The sequence below is a fragment of the Sparus aurata genome, chromosome 12 (genome assembly GCF_900880675.1).
Source record: "Sparus aurata chromosome 12, fSpaAur1.1, whole genome shotgun sequence".
Taxonomy (NCBI): domain Eukaryota; kingdom Metazoa; phylum Chordata; class Actinopteri; order Spariformes; family Sparidae; genus Sparus; species Sparus aurata.
In genome coordinates this window covers 17,855,845-17,882,474 of record NC_044198.1, presented here as the reverse complement: position 1 = coordinate 17,882,474, position 26,630 = coordinate 17,855,845, and the positions used below count along the sequence as shown (strand labels likewise).

Below are 26,630 nucleotides of genomic sequence, written 5' to 3'. Positions count from 1 at the left end.
CTTTTGAGTACATTTTAAATCCTCTTATTCTCAGAAACCAGACAGAAAAAATATATACTGTATATACATTTTTCAACTAAATAAGGTGAATAATTTTAGTCTGATTGTGCAAATATTATTCTCCTGCAGCTGAAAATACATCTGCCCACTCCAGCGAATGTTACATGCCCAAGGGTGATTTCTGCCTGTTTAGATTCAGCCCTTATTTTTCATTTAAAATTCTGATATAATTTACACTTGGATAGTTTAATTTAAAAGCAACAATAAATATTCCTCAGATTCTATATAGATATATGCCGATGGGTAGAATTTATTCATAACGTCCACTGGAGTGGACGCATGTATTTTTCAGCCGCAGACAAAAGCTGTACAAGAAACAAAGAAGTTATCGGCTTAATTTCAAAGTTAAAACAAAGATTAAAAAAATCATAAATCAGTTATCAGTTATTCATGCATAGAAGGGCGAGACCTGCGGCGTCGTTTTCGATTGGTTCTCTTGTTTGAATTTGCGCCAGCTCTCGTCTACCAATCAAATCAATGGGCATTGCTTGCAATTTTTTGAATGACTGATTTCGTTGATATTTATGTGTGTTTAAGATCTAATTTGGCTTCAATGGTCATCAATTGTAATAACTTACTTTACTTTGATAAAGTAATTGAAATAGGTACATTACTAACAGTAATCTGTAACCTTTTACATTTTAAAGTAACCTTCCCAGTACTGACACCAAAGCTCTCTTAGAGATGTCTGAGGTTTTTCCTGTTTTATTCAGGGCATATACCGTAACAAACTGTTTGTGTGGCATTCTAACAAGGTTTATGCTCCAAAGTCAAAGTTTTATCTGGAGAGTACCTGGACTTTTTTTTTTTTTCCACAAAATGGAGTTGTTGATGCCGTTTTCTGGCGCGGAGACAGTACACAAAATATTTGCAGAATAAATGTAAATTCAGGATTATCAAATATGTAAGCACGGCTGCCCAGGCTGCTGCTTCGAGGGTCATTCCACTGAGTCTGTTTTTTTGAAATTCCTCGTCGACTACGGGATAATTGCAAATTTGAACCCGTGCATTGGCGAGATACCCACAGCATGACACTCACTGGGAGGTAAGAAAGTCGAATATAGAAAATCTGCAAGGAGTAAGGTGAAGTGAGAGGGAGTGAGGAGCGCAGGCAATTTAACTAATGATTGCCATATCTCTGAAAAGCTCTGCATTCACATATCAGTCGATCAGGTGCACTTGCCACCGGGGCCTCATTTCCAGTCCGCCCACACACCCGCATTATGTGTGCGCATGGACACACAATAGAAATGGAGCAGTACACAAAAACGTCAGCCTCTACTGTGTATTGTGGAACTACTTGTACAATTAACATCATCATTTATATCATGCAAAATGTTAGACATGAGCTTTTAATTTTCCTTTGAGCTTTTTGTGCTCAGCTGAATTGTAATGCGAGGTGTTGTTGTTACTTTACTTTGCTCCTACCAGCTCTCTCTAGGACTTGCAAACTTACATAAAACCTTGAACACGGCATGAATGGATATATATTTTTTCTGACAGACAAGTCGTAATGACACCGAGCCTCATCAGTGAGTACAAAAAGATTTACGGCACGTACCAGCGATTGAAGAAAATCTGTGGCATTTGCCGACTTTCTCCTCACTTTCGAAATTTTCCCCTCGGGTGAGAAATTTGCGTATGAGTCATGCAGGCCAACAGATAATCTACCTTTCTCCACAGGGGCCAAAAAACACTGATTTGATTTATGAATTATAATCCCTTAATCCGACCGAATAAGGAGATTAAATATGATACAGATGAATTCTCTCAGCCTAAAAAGCCTAGAATAATTTCTCAGCTAATGCAACTCCCTAACTGTCACGTCCCCCTGACCACCCCTTACATTACCTTTGCTTTCAAGAGATGTTTTTCTTTTAGCATCTTACTACTAACTATTCCCTCACAGGGTCACTAATATACTACAGTATCAATCGTTGCGGGTCCTTATTAACACTACTGAGACCCTAAACGGTCATTGGCCATACATATCAGCTCCTTCATTTTCCCTTGTTGACGAGCAGAAATTGTATTTGTTTTCTCGAGATCGCAAGTTATTTATATCATTATGACGGAATAACAAGTGTTGTTTTCCAGCGATAGCAAAATAGTTATCTCGAGTTCGCAAGCAAACGTTACTCGTGTATGTCATTATCACGAGATAAAAAATGTTGTTTGTGAGAAAATTACTTTATAAGATTCACAAGGGTGAACCATTACCGACACTTTTCTCTGTGGGCCGGGTTTTGGGAGTTTCAAAGCAAACCGCACAAACGTTTTAATATTTTTCCGATAATTAGAAAAATGCTGAATATCAGATCCGATAATTGACCGGGTTGATAATGCCAATATATATTTAATTTACTTTAAACTTGTACTTTTTGTACTTAAGTGCATTTATTGTCAATGATTACTTTTATAACACTTAAGTACTTCTAATATCAGATACTTCAAGGCTTTTATTCAAGGACTATTCGTACTGGTGACTGTCTCTTCTTACCAAGGTCATATTTTAACAGGATATCTTAACTTTAACTCAAGTATGACTTTTGGGTACTTTTTACAACACTGGTCCTTAATGCACTGTAGTCCCTGACAAGATATTTCTACAAATGCTGGTTGAGATGCTGAAACGTTTAACAGGACTATGTGTAGTCCCTGGATGAGAATGATAATTGATTGATTTTGGTGAATACCTGACCTTTTCTATAACACTACTAACAAATAGATACATGAGTTTCCTTAAAAGTGGGGATGCTCCTTGAGCTAACTTCTGACCCTGTGTTCAGTTCTCAACTTTTAGCGTAAGAAGTCAAAAACGAATGGTTGGAATTTTGATGAAGCTCTCCGTGGATGCCCATGTCCACTAGGGAATAAATTATTTTAATTTCCATGACCCCATGGCCTTTCCTTCAGCGCGAACCTTAAGGCAAACTGTACATTGTGGCCCGGCTACCGATGAGGCTCTAAGAATAAGAACATTATCTGTATTTTTGTTTGCTTTGTGCAACATTTTACATTGCTGGGTGAACATTTCACAGCTTCATCCTGAAGGAGCCATAAGCAGCTTTTGACGTTTAGTTCTGTTGTTCCTCTGCAAACTTGTGTATTCTGGAATTGGCCTCAGAAGAACAGACACCTGAGGCGGAGCAGATGTGATAAAAGGCGGCTTAAGCCATTGGTCTGGCAGGCGTACAGTCGGCAGCAGGCAGGCAGTCGGAGCAAACAAACAAAGAAAATCCAGCAGATAAACAAACAAAGCGGATCCAAACTGGCAGGCCACGTATAAATAAAAGTTAGGTCAGGACAGGAACAGGCAGGCACGGAAAGACGGGCCATAACGTGACAGCATGGCTACGAGGCGACACATTTGATCGCTTACGCGAGACATGTGTGCTGACCTCTTTACACAGCTCCCTGTATGGTGCGGAAATAATGAGTGATAGGAGGCAGAGGAGCAGGAAAGTGATGAGGTCAGGTATCAGTGTGAGCTGTAAACTCAATAAGGTGACCAGACAGGTGAGACATGACAGGAGGTAGAAAACAAACAACACAACACGAGAGGCAATATGTAGGTGTGTCGGTAGAGGCAATAACTTGAGACAGGGTGCTGAATAGCAGGTCTGTTTAGTCAACACCATGACAAACTGGGTGGTATTAATGATGTCTCTTAAAGATTAATAAGATTAATGTGCATGCCATAAACCTTTTTTTTTATTTCATTACAATTTTAATTTACATTATTTAGAGTATTTGATATTAAATCTATGAAGCCTTTCAGAACGTCTGTTGTGATCCATGTCGGGCCAATCACAACGTGCGGTGGGTTTCGTATGATGACTGACAGAGGGGTGTTACTGGTCACGATTTGAAAAGTCTGTCAACCCTTCCAATAGCGTACAGTCTTAAGGTCCACCCAGCTGCCCACAGGGCTCAGAAAACTCAGATTAAACTGTCAAAGGAGGCTGTGTCGATCAAATATTAATCAAGATTATATCACTGTATAGTCATATTTCTCACCTCAAATGTTTTCAGATAGTCATTAGTGTACTCTGATACACAACACATTCTAATACCGTAACAACTGAATAGGTCGATTTCCAATGACTCGAAAGACATCATGTTTTGCCTTTACTAAAGCAAAATTACCATTGCCTACCAGCAACAGGCGTAGCAGACATTCATGGTACGCCCAGTTTGGTCAGGTTCAGGTACTAAAACTAATTGGTTAGGTTTAGGAGAACATAATGTTTTGGCTGACAATACTACAGTTTCAAATATACATGATGTTTATAATTTAACTACATTGTTAAAACAACCCACTGGACATGAACAGTGGTCTCCTCCTGTGCTTGTTTGACCCAGCCACCAGTCTCCGACCTCCCACTATGCAGACTTTTTGCTCTTAATATTACTGCTTCACCTGACTTCCTCCTTTACTGCCATAATGATTACTACAGCCACTAGTTGCCATGGGTCATGACATTCTGTGTTCACATTATACCTAAATATTGAGTTTCTGGTGAGGAGGCCTGGTAATAAGTGATTGTTTGTAACCAGGCCACAACTTCTTTCCTTGTTGAAATCAGACCAAGAACCGCCCCCTATTAATTGAGAGGGACTAGACTAATATGCTTTTGCAAAATACTCTGGCAATGCCAGGCTATATCTTAATTGCTAAAAGCTTTCTTTCCAAGATAACACAAAAAAAACAGTCGTGTAGAATAGAAGAAGAGAAGCAACAGCAGCAAAATGAAAATAAATGCATAATATTAATACTTTGTCAACTTGTGTCAGGTTTTTGAGGGAACAGTAATTTGATAGAAAGATAACCACTAGGTTGCTTTGATTGTCACTGTCGCCATGACACAGATGCCTGCCATTTCACCTCTGTTCCCAGAACAGTCAAAAGGGGATTCAATCTAACAACATAATTTCCCCCCCCCGGCTTCCGCACAACATGCACAGCAAAATTGCCGGCAATCAGTGGTGTTCTTACAGCTCAGGAGGGGTTTCTGCACAGGTCTCTTAGAAACCAACCTATAATCTAACAATTGCTTCCTCCCTGCATGAGCCGAAGCCATTAGATTTCTCTGCTCTCGCAGCAAATGAGAGCTACTGGCAGTTCTGTTCACTGAGCTGCAGTGCAACAAGAAATGCCCTTTGTTGTGCTCACCTTTGGTGTGCCTGGCCTGGGAGATGCTTTTAAGGATCCCATCTGCAGAATTAGGCATGTATTATGGCCTTTTCTGGTGGGTGATGGATAGTTCCTCTTCAAGAGCTGCACCAACAACCCCATGTTGCTCAGGGATTGGTCAGTGTTTACTAATCTTAGTAAATCTCAATTATTGATTCAATTTGTGCCCATTACGTGTAAGTGCAAGAAAACATGCTTTCATCCATACTGGCTACCTCAAGCAGGAAGCCGCTCCTGGGAGTCTGAATTCCTGGAGCAATACAAGAGCTTTTGTTGCTCATATATGAAGCTACACAGACCTACATACATCATACAGACATTTCCTACATGACCTCACTATCTGAGGGAGACACACTTAGCCTTTTCTTTCAGTCCATGCATAGATGCAGCAGAATAGTGGATTAAAACGATGTAGTATTTGCTCATAAAGAAACACAGGAGGCCTATTACTGACAAGGCTCCTGTCACGTTTGTCGGTTAAACAGAAAATAAAACTTGACACATGATTGTAATTTTTTTTAAGGCTCTTACAAAATACTGTGGCTGTCCCACTGTCAGATAAAAAAGAAGCAGCTAGCGACTTCATGCCTGTAGGAGAAGATGAATGCTAGTGTGCTTTATTAGGAATTCGGAAAAACTTAAGTGTTAAGAAAGAAAAAGAGAAAAAAGAAACAAAGAGTAGATGAAGCTTGGGATATTGTTGCTTGACATGGGCTGACTGCGGAACATTCTTTGTGGGGTATTTTTCCCCTCAGTTGTGTATTTAACCGCAGTGCATCGGTCCTTCAACTCTTCCCTGCGACTCAGATTTGATTGCTGGCTTTTGTAGGCTTTCCTATCTGCATTAATCCTCCGTTTAGAAAAAAAAAAAAAAAAAAAAAACAGCCCGCAGACCAATATCACAAGGTTTCACGTCATAAAACAGAATACATGTCTGGATCCTTTTTAATCTCATAATTGCTGTATTTATGTCTTGGCCTGGCTTTCTGAAATAGGTTATAAATTCACTTTGACGAACACGTAATGCAAACGCAGCTTCAACTTCACCTTTTCGACAAGCCGGCAGCGTGCACACAATAAAGCTGTATGAGAATCTTTGTGTTCACCAGAGAGCTAAAGCGCAATCTCCTCACAGCTCCCTTTGGAAGTAAAAGTCATTGGCATCAATTAGGGATAATCTTGTTCAGTGATCAGAGTTTAACGATTGGTCTGGGAGCAGTAAGAAAGAAAGGTAAGTCGACGTCAATGAGCATAGCATTTAGTGATTGACTCGTGGAACTCTTTCAGCCCCTCTCCTGCAATTACGAAGGAAATCCCATCAATACACACATTATAGGTCTTAATTTTCTCATTTAAATTCAGCCCGGTCAGGAGGGGAATTGAAATTACAGTGAAAACAAAAGAATTAGCTTCTCTCCAATTGATTTTGCAATAGAACCCAGCAAAGGATCTTTGAAAAAATTTACAAAACAATCAACTCTGGGTTTTTTTCTAGTTTTTTTTTTATTATTTTGTTTTCACAAGCAAAATACAGTTATTCAGTCTTGTTTTCTTTCTCTTTCCAGGAAGCAGTTTTGTGGTCAGCATGGGCAGCTTCCTGGATGTTTCTAATTGGCTGAACCCGGCCAAGCTGACCCTCTACTACCAGACCAACTCATCCACACAGTGGGTCCAGGACTACTGCGGCCAGAGGGCCACTGAGCCCTGCGAGCAGATTTGCGATCAGGACACAGGTAAGACCACAGGGGCACACACTGAGGTGTATTTGTTGAGCAAAAAGAAAAGAAATAACATGCATAACAGCACACGCTCGATTGCTGTTTGCATGTACGTCTATTCATGTTGTAAGATAAAAATCGTAGAAATCTCATGAAAGAACATAGTTCAGGCCACACGTGGAGCCACATTGAGTATGTTGTTATTCGAGGAAAGTACAGACATTGTCATAATTGCAAGGACTGCAAAACTCAAAATGAAGAGTGAGGAAGGACAGCTCTTCTTGCTCCGAGGTTACCTTCATGAATGTCTTGCAGTGTTTCTGTTCTGAAGCCAAAAAAGGATTGAAGGATTGAAGGAGCCAGAAGGACCTCCATTATACACATCAACCAACAAGGACAAATTAAACGGTAGTAATGCAAGAGTGAAAAAATGCCATCACATGTAGTAGCCATGTTGTATGGAAAGCATGAGTATTCGTATGGAGTCGGATCGCTGTGGTCTTAACATCAGCCACAAAGTTAACTTAAAGCTCATTTTGTTAAGTAGATTATTATTAAATATTTGAAGTGATACAAATTAATTGGTTTTCACTTTAAAGCCTTTTTTTAAAAATATTATTTCATGTGACGCTACACTGTATGAGATAAATGGCAAAAAGGGAAATCGATTGTTAATTTTTTATAAAGATGCAATTTTTATTTGAATTATTTACAATTTTTAAAACATTTGTTTGACATTTTAAAAAATTGAAATAGTATGAAATAAAAAAATACGAGTATTAAACAAAAAAGGATATATCTGATACACTCTTTTCAAAAATGATATTACAGTACAATAAACTGCAAGTTTTTTGTTTATTATATACTTCTTCAACAAAAAAAAAGAGGGTCTCTGTGTAACTTCTGTGTTGTGCAGGAAGCTGGTCTTTTATTTATCTTCTTATCTTTAGCAGACCCTGCCTAACGCTAGCTAGCGTTGCTCTATGTTAGCGAGGCAGAGACAGGCACTGACACAAGGCACTCGAGAGGAGAACGTGCATTAAATCAAATCACTTTGGACTGCCACGAACCCCCCAGTCCTTCACAGGGCAATCCACAGTCGAGAAGCATTCAAGGCCACAGGCTTTTATAGGCAACCGAGAGAAGTGCTGAAGGTCTCATTTTTCATATTGCATTAAAATCTGCTCATATTGGACCAATGAAAAAGTGAATTGCGACAGATTGTTATGTAGAGCCCCTTTTAAATTATCGGTAAAAGTACAAATCCTGCCACAACTTACTGAAATAGCAATATGACGAGCTTGTGTGTCAACAAGGGGGCAGCCATCTGGTATTCAGAAAACAGGGCTTTCTACTGCATGCTTCACACTGATCATCAAATGGTTAACATGTGCCAGATAGTACATGATAAGGTTGTCAGGTAGTTATCTATCTTGTTAGAACTCTTGGAACCTCTGTATTGGGTTGACGGGCTCTGTCCCAGCCATGCAGTAGCCGCTAATACGTTAATAGCTTCCATCTGAACCCGCCTCCATCTGATACAAGCAAACTGGTACAAAAGGGGCACAGATGACAGCACCCTAAAACCATTCAAATAATGGGATTGAGACTGTCCCTGTGTTTTATTTCTTACAGTATCGGCAAGTGTAGCAGTATTTAAGTCAATCTTTTCTTCTTGTTGGAGAAATAAACTCACTGAATAGGTCAATTATTGGCAGCGAAATGACCAAAAAGAAACAGTGAATAGTAATCCTAACGGCATGTTAGGCTAAACTTTTTATACGCACCACTGCATATTGTTACCCATGTAAATATCACAGAAGCAGTGGGTGTTTAAGCATGAACGGAAAAACAGGAATGAATATACATTAGGAATGTCTTTTATTTATTCATTTGTTTTGCAGACTATCTTTTTTTTTTTTTTTTGCTCAGTGAGAAAAGATATACTAACAGTGCAGTAGTAAGTAGCCAGGCTGAACTTTTGGAGGGCGTGTGTGTGTTTTTTCATTATTCAGTCGCCGAGTAAATGTCTCCCATAGTTGGAGTACAAGCGGGTAAACAACACTGTTAGTGTGTAAGCAGAAGCCCTCAGCGCCTGTTCCAACGTTCAGGTAAATAATCACCGGCCCCCGCTGCAGTATGTACACAATCAACTCGAAACAATGTTTTGCGCCTTTTTGTGCTGACATTAAAACTGTAACAACAAAAAGCTGAGTGTGCAGTCTGATGATATTTATCTTCCCCTGAGTGGCGTAAGTCCCTCGTGTGTTCCGTGCCCAACTAGATAAAAGTCTAAGCTCATTAGAATGGATTACATCTGTAATGTATGTGAAATTTATGTCGCCCTAGTCAAGGGCACGTTGAGGGGCTGATGCATAATGCATTAGAGCACCAGCCGCTCAGCTCAGTCAGTACACACGAAGATGCCAGAGATGGAGCTGGCACATATGTGTTTATGGATTCTAATTGTGTGCGAACACATATTGGATGCTTGCTTGGATCAGTCACTGCCCGTTTATGTGTTGTAAGATCAGTAATGGTTTTAATTTAATGTCGGAGTCATTTACTCTTCCAGGACTCAGCATTCTCACTTTATAAGTACTTCTGTCTCCATTTATTCCTCTTTTCATCTGTCCTTTTCAGCAGCAACATTATTTGATTAGTAATTGCCCTGAAGCACGCCGCGTCTTCTAAGGGGCACCCACATCCATCCAGCACCGAAATTAAAGGTTTTCTTCAGAAGAGCTTTTCTATTTCCATCACTACCGTACTCTCCCGTACACTATAGCACCCACACAATAGCACTCAGCAATGATAAATGGGCATACACCACTGTGCCGTTTCACCTGAAACAAACTCTTTCATCCAGCCGCAGTTATTGCAGTTCCGACAATAGAGTGGACCGCTGGTTGTTCCATGTTAAAGGCTGAATCGCATGGGAAAGAAAAGTGCTCTCGTACTGCTCTGCGTGTCAAAAAAAGTAGCAAAGCAGGTATTTTACCTACTGACAAGTGACAGGAAAACACCTGCTGGGGCAAGTCCTATTCAAACATTGAAAACACAGAAACCCTGCCAAAGACATACAAGCCTGCATTGCTGGTCCTGTTTAGATGTTACTGGCTGATATTTGGATTACTTTGCAGTTTGACAACTATGAATTTTGTTGAATTGCCACATGGCTCCAAATGAAATGTCCGGTTCAGCCACCGGGAGAAAAAAAATCAGAATACAGATACACTTTTTGGAAGCTTGATGTGCATACTGGAGCCTGAAAGAAAATCATCCCCTCTGTGCTATGCGGGCTCATGATGTGTATTGACTGCGTTGATTGCCATCTCTGAACACATCATCATCATCCATCATCTACCTGGGTGTTTGGGTGCTGTGGCACCACTTCCTATTGGTTTGTGTCATTCAAATAAAAGCCGGCCAAGGAAATAGAGGTGTGATGTCGTCTGTAGGTTGTTTGAACATGATGCCAAATTCAAGTTCTCCTGCTGTACACAAATAACATGTCATGTTATGTCCCTTATGTTACAGGACTGAATGTAGTTATTTTAACTCAAAGTATCATCTTTTCCTAAACCTAACCCAGTAATTTTGTTCCTAAACACAACCAAGTAGTGTTTATGTCTCAACTTAGCAAAGTAGTGTTTGTGCCTTAACCTAACCAAATCACAACTGATGAAAACATTATTAGCAGTCCTAATATGCCATATCATGTAAAGTGTTTGCCAACAAGCTTTATTTTGAAAGTCAAACCAGACACTGTATATAGCATATTATTGTTAACTTGACTGTTCACGTCTAAACCCGACACTAGAGGGGTAGGTAGAGCATTAGAGTTTGAAGCCTAAGGCCGCTGACCACACTGCCCTTTTTGACGAGTTGGGAATGAGAACTTGTTGTTCTTCGATCCCACGCAGGTTTTGTTTTCGGCAAGTTTCCTCACATTGTCTCTATCCTGTGCCTCCACCCTGCTTCAGTGTCACGCTGGTTGACTGTGTTGACTACCAGTCATGCTGCCTGGATAATCAATCCTCTCTGCCTTCACCTTCACTCCCTGCATGGAGGTTGGTGGACGAATGGCATGGTGCAACCATTCCTATTGCCTGATACCTGCTTGGAATCAAGCTGACTATTGACAACTGATATTTTAATAAAAGCTTGATGCCAAGAATTTAATACAACATCACTGTAAATAGGGTGAAATTACAATCCACCCTTAAATGTACACAACGTTACATGTAATCATGACTGTATGTAATTTAAAACATAATATGGATATAGTGAAGATTTGGAGTACAACTTTGAGTAATTACATTATTAAACAACCCATCCTATCTCACACAGTTGTGCGCCCTACTAAGGAGGAATAGATTGCCAGCCGGCACCCTTTCATCTATCATCGTAACTAACCTCATAAAGACCTGTGAACCTCCTTGACTGCTTTTGTTTTTCTCATTTTGAAATGATGTGTCCCTGGCTCCTCCAGCCTCACCTAATTGGAATGGAAACTGCCGGAGTGTTAACATATAGCCTTGCTTTATCCTTCAATTCAAAGCATACGGCACTTGCATGTGGACATGCTCACATATACACACACACGCACATACTCCCACAAGAAAACATTAACGTTGAATCTACGAAACTTTTCCCACACAAAGACCTTGAGCAAAATGGCCCTTTTCTCCTGGTGCTTTTATAACAAGAATACATTTGCATCAGGACAACAATAACTATTTTCTGTCGTCATACCACAGACCTTGAAGTATCAGGGCACAGTGAGATACTAGAAATCATTACCATGAAGCACCTCCTCCACCACCTATTTGCAACGTGGGGGTTAAAGAGAAATTATGTGTGGCTTCAAGTAATTGCCACTTGAACTGTTCAACATTATTGCTCTCTGTCATTATTATTGAGAGAGCAAAGAAAAGAGGTTGAGAATGATGGTAACAAACTGTATTGGCAATCTAATATTGGTGTTTATAGTGGATAGTACTATGCCCATTTGCAGTGTCGGGTATTGTGTCTGTGTAGAAACCTGGCTGAGATGTAACGGGAAAAAAGGACGGGCGGGGGGGCAGTTAGATACGCGGATAATTGTTGTCATCAAATGGCCATTTCCAATCACAGGTGATTAGCTGCAAATTAGGCCGACAACATGTTCTAATCACTCAGCCATAACTTTTGGCTCCACTGAAGAGGCAAAATACACAGCAGAGTCAGAAACTCAGGCTGCTTGACAACTTAAGCTGAGTGTACGACTCTGTGGAGGTATAATAACGTTAATCATGCCGGGCTATAAAAACATCATTTGTGCTACGTTGAGCCATGAGCTCATAACATCTGACAATAGTCTTATTTCAGAGATGAGAGGCCAGGAGTACAGGCTTTGTCCCACTGTCTACAGCTGCAGCCCGGTTAGACCTCATTCTCAGTTTCCACAGAGACAGAGAACTGCAGGAGAGGTGGTTAAATAACCGAAATCCAACAAGATAACTTCAACAGAATTTATCACATATGAGTCTGCAGCAGACATGTTCAGAGGACAGATGTGATCAAGCTACTAACACCAGTCGGACATAGAGGGGGGTCCAAAGGTATGCATATGTAGGAATTTATATTCAAAACAAATATAGGGCAGCACATCACCAGAATAGCCGCTTAACCACTGCTTGTGGTAGCTACTGTTAGCTAGTTAGCTAGTTAGCTCAGTTAGCGGTGAAGCTTGCAGTTCATACGTGGAGCTCGGATTACTGGGAGTGTGTTGGCGTTCACACTGCTATGACAGGAGCTTTGGACTGGAATTGCGCCCTGGCTAGCTATCAGCATGCTAACTTCTGTATTAGTTAATCCTGCAAAACAACACACGGACACCAAGTTACATTATGTAGATATTTTAAGTTATTTTTTCTATGTTATCTACTGAAATTCTTACATATAACTCAATTTTTGAGTGAAAAGCTGAATCTTTTCATGCCTCAAGGCTTTGCAAAAAAGAGAACCTCGTTGGAATGCTATACAATCATGCTGGGATAACAAGGGGTCATCTGATCCAAACTTGTGGAGTCCATGTGAGTTCAGGTGCATGTTGTCATTGACACAAAAGGAGGACATACCACATGGGGAGATTTTTCTGAAATGTTGCATTTTTTAAAGGTTTTTTGTGTGGGGTTAATTGGCAACGGGACTCGACCCAAAATAAGGATCCCCCCCATGGATGTAGATCACAAAGATCACGACTACAGTTACACTACTGAGTCTGCTGCACTCGATCCCGCCCTGGAGATCTTGTGCAGAGATAATGTAAAGGAAGAAATGGAAGGAAGTGGTTACCCAGCCAGGAAGGTGACTCAGGTTTTACCGATAGGATTATGACTTCCCTGCTCAAATTCTGCACTGAGTAGGCAGTAAGGCAGGTTGTTACTGGTTCCGTATTGCCCGAAGTCTGAATGCAAGCAGCCCAGCTCCGCCTGATTTATTTTCCAATATTTTGACTCACACCCACCTTCCCAAAACACTTTCCTCACTTGGCTTCGGATGACTTCAGTCAGATAGTTATAAATAAGTAATTGTGCTGCACACGTTTTTTTTGTACAAATACTCTTGATGGTCTGCTTATAAGGTTTGAATTGCACAAACGTATCTCTCCTTCTCTCATGATTTCGGGCTGTCAGTCTCTCGTACACACAGTGGAAATATGGAGGTGTTCACTGGTGAAGTGCTGTATGCATGAATTGATGCATCAATGCAAGCAGGCAGGAGCAGGTGCAGTCTCCTGGGAAATACTAGATCCTCTTAAGTCCCCCCTCCAATCTCGTACTTGTTTGGCTCCTTAGGAGACAATTAAAAATCCATATCATTTATCTGACTATCGGCAATGAAAAGATGCTGTGTATTTTTTTTACTCTGCATTATTGGAGAACATACTGTGTTTTGACATTCAAATGCCTCTTGTCTTCCAAATACAACTCACGTTAGCCCTGAAACCAGCTTCTGATCATGAGCCGTAACGTCCTAATCCATCCCAAATTCATCCAAAAATGTCCTACAGATGTCACATGAAATCTCACGATCAGCCAAATTTAAATCTTTGACATGGCTCCCTCTCCCTTGGAATATGAGTCATGAATAAGAAAAACTGCTGAAAATGTTCACTTGAATATGTTTTTTTTTTTTCTTTTGGTTTTGTTTTTTTGATCTCGACAAAATTAATCAACTCTGTGAAACATTCAGACAGTAATTACAGACTCTCACCCACAACCATCCACAAACAGGGCTTATTAGAGTCTCATTATCAGTCTGAGAGCTGGAGATGTATTGATTGGAAAGAAATATGGCAGACACAGTGATACACACTTCACAGCCTAAGATGTGAGAGCTGCAGGAACCAGTAAGAAGACACAGATGTTATGAAACACAGAGAAGTAGGCCGTGCTTATGTTGGCTGTCTTAGCTTCATGTACAGGTAAACTGAAGCAAAACCATAAAATTCGAACAGCATTTAAACCGAAATGGGTATATAAAGCCAAAGCACAATCTTCAGTGTGGTTGACCAGATCATAAGCGCAGCATCGTCACAACATAATGTAGAAAACAGAACCTGAAAGAAATGTAACCCTGCCTGATTAAAACACGTTGAGGCAGCCTTTGCTCATCGTCATGATTGTGGCATCAGGTGAGCGGCGCCAGCGCAATTGGAGCCATAAAACTGAATTCTGAGATATCTAAAAATAGATTGATAGAAGCAGACATTCAAGCAAATCCACCTTATGGAAGAAAAAAGAAAGAAAAATCAATCCACCGCATCAGCAACCGCTCCACGCTCATAACACAGCAGATGGAAGGCAGTGGGATAGCCGACGTCTCCCAAGTTAACTTCAGCCAAACGCACGCTGTAAATGTAAAGAGAGTGCAGTTGCCACAGTGCATTAGTGGCTCGATGAAGTTCAAGTTTAATGACCACACAATCACAGCTCCCCCGTCCCCTCCCCGTGTGCTGCTTTTTACTGCTGGCTTTATCTTTTAAGGCAGCACTTTTTTTATGATCTCATTCAGCGCGACTCCTCTTCACGGTTTTCCTGCGTTACCTTCATCCCTCGCCGTTGTCATTGAGCTTTTCTAAAGAATATCTATAGTCATGTTTAAGTTTCTCATCTCAGCAGTAGCCTTTCCTGCCTGCACTATCTCTGAACCGGGTCTTTAGAGGGAGACCGACTGCCGCACAAGGCTTGATTCCTGCGAGTTGTGTAACGGTTACTTAATCCAGCAGAATTTGTAATCAACCGGGCATATCTCTTCCTGTTAATTGCTTGATCCTCCCTGAAGCGCATCTGCATAAAGGAGAGAGACGCATTTCGCTGATTGCTCACAAGGTGTGTCTCAGATTACAGGAAATCTGTGCTGTCGGAGTTGGTGGATCTCGTCTGAGACGAGGTGGAAAAGACTCAGTGAATATCTCATTCTGCAGCCTCCAGGCTCTACACACACATATAGCTACACAATACATGTATCTTTTGTGACTGCGCAGCTAGACTGCATTGTGTGTCTGTGCAAGCTTTATGTCTAAATCAATTATCCAAACTTAATTGGGAGTATTATCGCTCTTTACTGCCTATGTTTGTGTTGTTTATCATATTATGTGGACACTCCTGCAGCACGTGAGCCTGTAAACATGTTTTTTAAAGGTGAAGTATATCAGATTTGGCTACTTGTCACAATTCACATATCACCAGAGAAACTGCTAACTGTAGCTGATGTTAGCTCGTTAGCTCGGTTAGCCGTGCATCCAGTGGTCCAGACTGAGAGCTCGGAGCACCAGGGGAGTGTTGCTTTTAATTACACTGCTGGTACAAGAGTGTTGGACCAGGATGGGCCAGGGTAAACTGGTTAGCATGTTAACTCCAGTACATATAACATACACATAATGATGTTAAACTGTTATTGCTTCACATTCTGTTGATCATTTAGTACTTAAGTATGAACTGGCTCAATTGCTCCCCGTTATACATCGCCAGCGTCCATCCAAATAAGCTCAGAAAAATTTTTGCTGATGTTACTACATAACAATCTTTGATTTGATTTTAAGCACGTCACTAAAAAAATATAATGCATTTATAACACCTTGTAAAAATGCTTATAATAGCAACTTGTAACAAGGCTTATAGAGTATTATAGGTGATGGACATAAGGTATTATATGTTTATAGTCCACAGTGCAACAACATTCTTTGAAATAATAATCAGAGTCCTGGTCATACAGCACAACATAATGAACTGGGAGCTGCAGTGTGCTGTCTGACCCAGGACGGATTCAAACATTTATCAAGAGTTTTTTTAGAGGCCTCATAAATGCATTATAATCTAGCATTATAGACATGACCTTCACCAAAAGTGTTACCCGAATACTGATATGAAATAGTATAGATTCAACAGTTATCAACCACAGCATCAAAAATGTATGTGCCTCAGAGAGCAAAAGTTGTTGCTGGCCCACACCAGATACCTTCACTTGGCTCCACATACCACATGGAATGATCGCACTTGGGTCATCTGCTTCTGGCTGCCAGATCTTAGTCACAAGCAGGCCAGGCCATGCCACATGTCCGCCATGGGCAAGTGCCATCATTCTACGCAATATGAGGGCCAGATGAGGATGTCTGGTACAATTTCGTTATCTGGGGTGGTATGTATATTTAGCAGAATCGCAAAAATATGTAAAAAAATAGTAAAACTCTGACTCTGTGCATACTATAACTGTTTGCAACATCGCCTTGGGGCAGGCTAAGAACAGGAGGAATAGGCTGATCCAAAATAACATTATGTTTACTATAAACCAGTTGTTTAGGTTACAATAAATAATGTAAGAGTATCCTTTTAATTATTTTAGATATGTTATTATGTTTAACAGTTGTATTTTCTTTTGCATGCCCATAATGGAACCTCACCCAACTTATGACCTTGATGTTATTCACATTAATATACATTTTTATTTTTAATCTACTCTCCGTAGGAATAAAAAAAAAAAAACATCACACGCTGTATAAAATAATCTGCAGTATGACCATTTTATTGCACTGTAGTGTACTGTTTTGTTGAGAATGTTTTGTTTATTATCAACATCAAAAACATCCAGTAATATGTCTGAATCCCAACAGGTGTTTGTGACATTGAGGAAATCTATTTCACGAAAGAATGCGAGTGAAACATTCAGCTCGGCCACTTGATCTCAGTCTTGCTTTTGCAACTCATTCAGCTGAGAACGACTGGTAATTGAGGTATTGATTAGCCCTTTTTGTTTGCTGCATATAAAATCCAAAACACTGAACATCGGCCTTGTCCTATTAAATGTTTCGTCTTTGAACCGAGCACAATCTGAGCGTGGCAGTTGTCGGCGGCAGGCACAATCTTGTCACCGGTGCTGCTGGATGCAGCCTGCGTCGCTCGTCTCCAATCAACCAGAGGTGCAGTCAGGCATTTTCACCAGCAAATCAGAGTTTGCTATATAAATCTCTCCCATTGCATATGTAAGAAAAAAAAACAAAAACACTCAAGTTTGAGCACTATTGTTAGCATAAGTGCTAACAGACTACTAATGAAAATGCCAATTCCAGGCTCTAGCAGCCTGAAGAGGGAAACAAAAGAGCAAAAAAAAAAAAAAAAATAAAGCAGCAGCAGCTTTATTGCAATTTTCGCAAGCATGTGACTGGTAACATGTGACCTGACTGCACATGTGTAAGGTTGTTTCTATTAAGTAGCCTACTGCCCTGGGCAGTCAGGGAAGAATTAAATATAATGAGGTTAAATGTGTTAGCATTGGGGAGGTGTGGGTGTATGTACGTGTGCATTTGTGTGTTTGCAACATTAACAGTAAACTTGTTTTAGGGCGTGGGAGTATGATAAACAGAGGTGGCTGTCTTCAAAGAAAAAAATACACCATTGTTTCAGTAAATTCACACAGTAGTGACTATAATTTTCCCTCTTTCTGTGGGAAGGATTTACTTCTTTTTTCCATGTGGAGCAAAGGAGGAAGTTAACATGTTCTGGTTTCCTTCTCACCTGTGTTCATAGTGTTCTGTTTCCCCCTGTGTTCCTGTGCTCCTCCCCAGCCTGATTCCTCCTCTCATTAGCACTGCGCCTGTTCCCAGTGTCTCTCTGCTTGCACCTCATCCGCTTGTTAGTTTAGTTTCTATTTAAGCCTCATTTCCTGTGCTCCTGTGCTCTGCTCCCCCATCCTTGTGTGTTCCTGTGGGTTCCTCATCATGGTTTTCTGGTTTGCCCTCTGTTTTTGTTTCACTTTATTTTCCTCTGCCTGCCTTCTGTTGCCAGTTTTTTTCATGTGCTTTTTGTTGTTTGCACTTTTGAATTTGGATTGGACAATAAGCTCATCACAGCTCACTTTTTGTTATGCTACCTGCTCGTCTGTGTACAAGTGTGTCCAATTTTTGAAATGTTACAGAAGTAGTGTAACACTGTCATAACACTGCAGAAAGGGTGGTTTCGGCCGAACTGTCAGCTGACAAAGTCGGTTCTCTTTCCCCAAACCACAAACTTAGTTGAGTTATTATTTTAACTATGAGAACAAAGGTGCCCTATACTTAAAGCTAAGTGATTCTCCAGAAGGACAGTTTGTGGGTTCGTGTACAATTGGCGGTTGGTGGGTTGGTTGGTTGGTTCGTCAGACCAAACACCAATAACCGATTGGTAAGTCGAATATCTAGGACATCAAATGCTACACTTTGGATGAAACATCCATTGATCTTTTAAGAAATAAGTCATTTTTTTCCCAAACTATAGTCTTTCCTTGGTCTGACTAAATCCTAACATACTGGTACAAGTTCAGAAAACAGCGAGTTGTTGACTTCACAAGTACTTACAAACAATGCCGTCATGATGAAGGAGGGAATTTGGAGGACTAAGTCTCAGGCTTTTAGAAAATGCACTGCTATTAAGAGAAAGGAAATAAAATTGTTTGATCAAATGTGAGGCATCATGAATGCCTCTATTATCCTGCAGTCTCTAAAATCTGCTTTCATCTTATATTTGAAATGGCTCTTTGAATTCCGTCAATGTTTACTTGCATCGACATTTGAAAGTGCAGCCATTTCAAGAGCTCTTGCTCTTCATTTAGTGAGGGCGCATGAAATAGCCACAAGCAAATAAAAACATTTGTTGCTCGTCTCAGACTGAATCCGGGCGGTCCATCACCCCATGAGTGAGTCTTAAGGCTTTAAACTCAGCCAATAAATTATTAAACACTCTGTGATAAAATGTGAATGGTGTTGCCTGGGTGGCCATTACACATTTTTCCAGTGTTATGACTCCATATAGGTCAACAAAAAGCAGTTGGCAGCATTTATTTTTAGAATGCGGCTAATAGAAAAAGTTGTGAGGGCTGTCACTGACAGATTTCAGATTTCACAAATACATCCATCTATCCATCCACCTTAAAGGCATTACACATGCAGCATATTGTTAATATTTTATTTCCAACTATAAGACAATTCTTTCTTTGTGAAACTGATAGAAATGGCCCACAGAAAGTAAACTAAATACATATCCGTCCTTTTGTTGAGCATTATCTGAGAAACAATACAGGAGATCAAAAACATTGTGTGCACAGATACAAGGGTGAGAGTTTGTTTTTGAATTTGTTTTTCATTATTCATTAGCTCTGATCAAAGAGCAATACTGTTGACACATGTAGTGAGAAAGAAATATCAATATTAGCTGGGTGATTTCTGTTTATTTTAGGATCAGAGTAAATTTAGCGCATACCAATTTTATTTTTGCATTTTTATTACTGTAATTATTTTTTAGCAATAAGTTTTACGTATATGGCTACATGCTGCACCTAAAACTATACCCCTAAAAATAAAGGAATAAGATCCACTATGCTTTAAAAAAAAGTGCTTCTGTTGCTTCAGTGGGTAATTGATTCACTTAAAGCTGCGTATCTGAGGAAGAAATACATTACATTTTTCAGACGTTACCCATTAAGCTCTATTAATAAACAATCAAAGGATGGATTTTGACATGGCTTACCATTGATCTGTATGTCACATAATGGGAATAATGTGGGGTTTTTTTGTTTTTGTGTTTGTTAGATAAAAAAAAAAAATCAATATAAGTTTTGACATAATGATGTCTATGTATGGTGTTGCAGAGAACTCTTCTGAGCTTAGCACGCTAACCAGCTAGCCCCGGCCCATCCCGGCTAGCTGTGTAAACATTAACAATCCTTTGGTCTCAAGCACCCAGTGTGAACCACTACCTGCATGGCTCAATGAGCTAACTAGCTAAGGGCAGCTACAGCCAGTAGCAATTAGTGGTTACTCTGGTGATCTGCTGCCATATATATTCGGTTTTAGTATGAATTTGACAGGTGGTCAACTCTTAAATACTGTACCTTTGATGGATAGCTCTTGAGGCACCACTATTAGCCAGAGAGGTGCATGATTGGCAGCCAGCTCGACCAAAACAAAGCTGCCGTGCTGCTGTCTGAACGTCTCTGCTCATTCTGCAGTAGGAGCTGTCTGGCCAAGTGTGGAGAACTGAGCGGAGATCTTGTACCGAGACACAAAACTGTCAAGGACAAAAATACCCTTGTAAGGATGATAAGGACTAACAGTGATACTGGGAGCAAACTGAAACTCAGTCATCTTTTTCAGACTCCAGCCAACAAACAAGCAAATGTTTATGTCACTCCTATCTGCGTTGCTCGCTGGCGGTGACCTTGGAGCTGTGTGGTTAAACATACGCAGGGCAAGATGCATGCACTCATGAAGTTTAGACTGTTGTCTAACAGATCCTTTACTTAAATAATGCAGCATTATATTCCAGCAGAAAAATCAATAATGGGAAAAAAAATGCAACTTCACCCCTGTGGCTTAAAGATGACAGGTCTTAGAAAATGATTACTATTATGTTTCATAAAATATTTAAAACAAAACAGCCAAGCTAATGGTGATGGTGTCATTGTCAGTTTTATGTTCGTTGGAGGGAATTAGCTGGGAAATAAGAAAGCATGGCAGCTGCTTATTTGATAAATCTCTCATGAATGAGCAAGCCAGGGTCACTTACATGGTAATTTATTCAGCTACTGAGGATGGATAAATAAATATCTGCCTCTCTGCCCCCTGTTGTTCCCTCTGACGCAGGAGAATGCAGCTGCCATGAGGGTTACTCCCCCGACCCCGTCCATAAACACCTCTGCGTTCGCAGCGACTGGGGTCGAAACGAAGGGTAAGTCCCGTCCACACCATCCACTTATGTTTGAAAAAGTCACCCATGTGCAAATGACCTCATGGCCTATTTGAAGCCTACTCCCAACTGCATCAGCGCGTGATATTAACTTTACATCAAATAGAGGGTGAATAGTTCTGTGTGATGGATTTAGCTATCCGGAGTAAGTTTCAAGTCTCTGTGAGTTGATCCTCAGAGAATTGAAATGAATGGAGACGAAGGTAGAAAAAAGTCAAATCTAATAACTTACCGTGTGCTTTTGAAAAATGGTCAGCGGTAATGTAAAATATAAGCAATTTATAGTTAATGGGCCAAAACATGCAAATGTACCTGTATGGTCTTTTACCTTGAGGAAGTTAGACTTTGAAAAGGTAATCAGAAGCACAGATAGGAGGAAGAGGTAGGAGGGATGTTATAGTGTGTAATGGAACAGAACAGCAGGGGAAGGCCGGAGTGTGAAAGAGACGGATAAATACGGAGCGAAACAAAAAACGAAAGACTAACGGTAGAAAATGACGTTAAAGGTATAGAACAGGAAGTCAAATGAGCTCTGCGTCTGATTCTGACCTTGTTTGACAATTAGCCGGCTTGCCCCCAATCATTGATTCAATTCAAAGGTCCCACATTGTCATTCAGCTCCACCTGTCCTCCGCTGGATTCAGTCCAGTCACAGATCAAATATCCATTCACAGTTTTTTTTGTCAGAATCGCAGCCGACAGAGGGTAATCCTATCCTGTGAAAACACTTCTTTGGATCAGGGAGTTCTAGTTTTGTCCCTCGCATTTCAATTTTCTTCAGTATAGTGTGAGTCTTCGAAGATAGAACATGATGCGCTACAGTATAAAAAGACTTTTGTGCCTTTGTATTTGTAAAAATGCCTACATATGTCATCCCAAATGTCTCTACCCAATGTTCAAACCGAGCAAAATCTGTGATTTTATTCAAGTTAGTGGTGCGTCTCATTCATCGCCTGCCACTATAACTTCTGGGGGGAGAGTCGTAGAGTGAGGAAGGAAGTCAATGAACGTGACTGAACATAATGTGAATAAAAACTTGAAAACATTTCTCACTCCTTGGACACTTGAGCAACTCCTGTGATCCCGCACTCTTCATATGTCTTTTATTTTGTTTGGATTGAGAGAAAATAAAATTTAAAATAAAATGTACATTCTGTGCGTTAAACTTGTCATTTGGAAAACATTACGATTATTCTAGATCTTAACTCAGCCCGCATCAGCACGTTTTAATTTGAATGTAATTTGTGAAAATTGTGCATGACATCATTTTCAAATAGTATTTTCATACATCTCTCTCTAATCTAATGTTCCTTCCTCTCTTTTTTCTCAAGTCCCTGGCCGTATGCTAACTTGGAGAAAGGCTATGACCTAGTTACAGGACAGCAGGCCCCAGAGAGGATCTTCAGGTGAGTTCTTCACTTCTGGTGTGTCTCCCGAGTGCACGACTCTCTGCCGGCCATCTGTGCCTATGCAGACACACAAGGCGATGATGGTGGTGTTCCTTTGCATGTGTGTGTGTGTCTGTGATGGACCATGCAGATGGGCAGCAGGCAGATACACGCTAACACAGTTGGATGGACTCACACGTGTACAGCCCGTGCTGAGGTTAAAGTGTAACCCATGGGCTCTTATGTGGAGAAATCGCCCAAGGGGCAGTCTCAGATGAACTCCTTTCAAATGCTTTTACTGCCATTTTTTTTCTTTACTTCATTCTTGATGGGGTCATTGTGTCTGACATCTTTTTTTCAAAGATGTGCGAGGCTCAAAGGAGGCGTCCAGTATCGCCCGGCTGTGATGCTGGAAAGCTTTTATAATGCCCTCCTATTTTTTTATGTCTTCGGGTTCATTTGTTGGTTTGTTTGTCCGTTCGTGGGTTGATTTTCATTACATTTTGGAGCAGATCCAGATCAGTCGAACATAAAGGCATTATATTTCACTGTCACTTGCGTTTCAAGAATAAATACTACATACTTAAATCCAGATTATGGTAGTCAAGTTCAATAATGATAAAACAGCCGATTGCAGATATTAGCTGACTACATATCACAGTCCACATCCACAGGGTAATCAACTGGGGTAGGCTGCATATGTGGTTAACAATCAGAATCAGAATTCCTTTATCCGTCCCGCAACGGGGACATTTGTGCGTCACAGCAGCCAAAGGACAGTTCAATAAAACAATAAACTATAATAATAGTAAAAAAAAAAAACAATATCATAAAAAGGTAAGCAATAGAAACAGACTCGCAGATACATGATAATATTATGTACAAATGTAAACAGTGTGTGGTTGCTTCCCGAGCAGACGGGACTGTCTCTTTCCTGATTGGATAAAGTGGGCAGGGATGCCAGAAAATTAGAGTATTGTCTCTTTAACTGCATGAGCAGGAGGTGGAGAGACGTAGGTTACTGACCAGACACTCCATACCAGTGGTTACTGTTAAAAAACTGAGCATTTGAATACTTATTTTAATAAATTCATAGGGCAGCATTAAAGGATAATATGCAACATTTCAACGTTAAAGGGGCCCTGTGTAGTTTCAGAGGAGAAATTCAAGCAGAATTTTAATATTTACAATATTAATAAAAACCACATTACTGAATAAAAAAAAGCTGTTCTCAGAGGGAAATTAGGCCCCAGAACACCTTTTAAAGCTAGAAAGGTGGCAGGGTCCGCCAAATTTACTTCGTTTAGGCGTAAAAAAAAGAAAAAAAATCAATGAAAATCCCTGTCTTCTGATAGAACTGTCTATAAACAACTTGACCTTTGTAACTTGCAGAAGTCATTTGGCGCGCCTGTCACTATAACTTTAGGGGAAACTTCCGGATGAACACGACTAATCCCAACACGAACAACGTTTTGATATATGACCTCACCTGATTCACATCGGTTAGTTTACCATCTGCCATTGTGGTTGAATGAACGCAACGACGTCCACGGCCCCCGCGCCCACTATACAACATCATCAAGCCAAGTCTTTTGTTTATCATTGTTTTGTTTGAGACACCTTTAGTGGCAGACATTACATACTGTGGTTTGAAGTGACTTAGCGGAAAGCCTTCGAGTTCACTTCCCATCCAGAATGTAGGTGGAAAGGGTTCTTTGTCACAGTCGCTCCTCTTAACACTGACCTTGCAGTTAGCTTCTCAGTGTGAGTCCACTCTAAGAGATGAGGTTCACAATTTCTTTTTTTTCTTCGCTGCACAAACACACATTCCATTTTTCAGCTGTCCGACACACACACGCGATAGGCAGTGACCAAATCTACTGCTTGGTTGAAGCACTGTGTCGGTTCAGAGTTTGAAAGATGAAATGACAACTGCACACACACTCACACAGTTGCAGAGCATAAACATTTTCGGCCATGTCCACACTCATACAGATAGCAGACAAAGTGAGCAAAGGTGCAGCAACCAAGTGGAAACACTCACCCGGTTCCCTTCGGAAGGTTTCCATATCAGTGCTATGTGCGTGTGTGTGTGTATGTGTGTGTCAGGGGGCGGTGGGGTTGGAGAAAAGAGTCCTATGGCAGTGAAAAAGAGGAGCTTAATCGTAACAGGGATTGGTTTCACAGTCGGGGAGCTTTGAGGGAAACCAGTGCTGCCTCTCGCTTTAGTCTTCACGCCGTAGACAAATGAGGAAATGAGCATCTTTGTGATCTGAAGGAGCGAGGGGTTGCATAAAGAACAGTCGGATGAAAACACGACGGATTAAACAAAATGCTTTAAATGCTAATAATAAACATGTTAAAGTTAAATTGGGTTTGCGTCGTCAGATAGCGGGGAGAGGTCAGAGTGAGTGCAATGCATTCTGATTCACTGACGCTAATTAAAATACTGGCAGCTTTGATGGCTATAAAAGAAAAACACGTCATTCTAGTAATCAGGTCGGATGTCAGCAATATTAAACGGTGAATAAAATTCAAACGTGATGATTTGATATGTTTTATGCGGGAGTCAAAGGAGAGAGTTTGATTCAATTTAAAGCCGAGATTTCCACGGTCAAAGCCACACAAGCTCGGTTTTGCAGGTGACTAGGAATTAGTCGTCTGGTTAAAAGCTCACAACGCAAAGCACGGCTGCGTTCTGTGCCGTTTTGCGAGGCTCCACCAGGTGTTGTTATTCCCAAGCAGCAAGTCGAGGCCCGCTGCGTGGTTTCCTCCTGAGAATTTTGATCTTTGCTCCCTCGCCAGACCAAATAATTGTTTCTCCGCCATCTTGAACAACACATTTGAAGTGAAGAGGAATCAGTAATAGAATAAAAAAAAAAAAAAGCGAGGCCACCACAGCTACTAATTATTTCCCCAAGTCCAATTTTACTTCCAACTGTGCTGTAAATGCACCGCATGTGAATACCAATTAGATTAGTCGCCATGGACATCATAAGCCAACAATGACTTACTTGAAGGCTAAACAACTTTCCTCGAGTGAGACTGTTTAGATCCGGTTTTCACCGCTAATTGTATGAAAGAGTGATTATTTTCCTGATGGATGCAGTTATACTTTTCTTGCAGCACGCTCAAGACATCAAAGAATGAGTTCACCCAAAAATGAAAAGTCAGTCATTATTTACTTTACTCAAGTCAGGTGAAGTTCCTACGCCACAAGACATTTCTGGAGCTTCACAGCAAAACAGCGTGGCAGCATTCTCCTAAACAACTAAAGGAGATGGGGATTTGTATTAAAACCTTTTTCTCTGCAAGCTTCAAGATGCCAAATTAATTGGAAGTGACATTATTTACACCCTGGATGCACAATCAAGCTCAAGCACCCTCTACAGACAGGGTGCACGCTAACACTCCTAGCTTGGTGAAGTCTTTGCTTTAAAATGGGTTTAAATAACTTATGTTCAAATCTATTTTGGCTTCCGAAGACTTGGATTGTTTCCAAATGAGCTGTATGGGCCAGTTTTATGTCATATTTCAGTTGTTTTTTTAGTCCCCACCCACTTCAGTTGTTGTTGTACTGCTTGTCCTCCTGTGAGGCTCCAGACATGCTCTGAGGACCACAAAACCTCACTCGACCTTCCATCGACTCGAGGGTAAGTAGATAATGGTTCAATTTCTCATTTTTTGGGTGAACTTATCCTTTAAGAAAAAAACCTTCGGGATAGTGCAATGCTCACTTTAAAGTGAACTCAGAAACATATTTCTGTATTGATTTCAATCTTGAATATCACACATCTGGTAGACTTTTCGAGCCGCTCATCAATTCGTGCCCCAGACTCTCCCTGAATCAATATTGCATTGCCTTATCTGGACTTTCTCATTAAACGCAGGGAATGAAAACCGTACAGGAAAGATCACACTGCCCATTACATAAATCAGCATCGTTGAATAAAATTATGCAATATAACGGCAATGGAAGATTTTTGCTCCCTCTCTGTCA

General features: G+C 40.6%; 1 protein-coding gene across 2 annotated transcripts in view; it reads left to right on the top strand.

Annotated features, from left to right (window-relative positions):
- Window positions 1–26,630, top strand: part of astn2 (astrotactin 2) — a 319,763-nt gene that overhangs the window by 155,257 nt on the left and 137,876 nt on the right. For both annotated transcript variants that reach the window (XM_030435507.1, XM_030435505.1), the window contains 3 exons: window positions 6,823–6,990; window positions 21,140–21,224; window positions 22,574–22,648. In XM_030435507.1, the coding sequence (XP_030291367.1) occupies window positions 6,823–6,990; window positions 21,140–21,224; window positions 22,574–22,648 (328 nt within the window). The remainder of the gene's footprint in view (window positions 1–6,822; window positions 6,991–21,139; window positions 21,225–22,573; window positions 22,649–26,630) is intronic.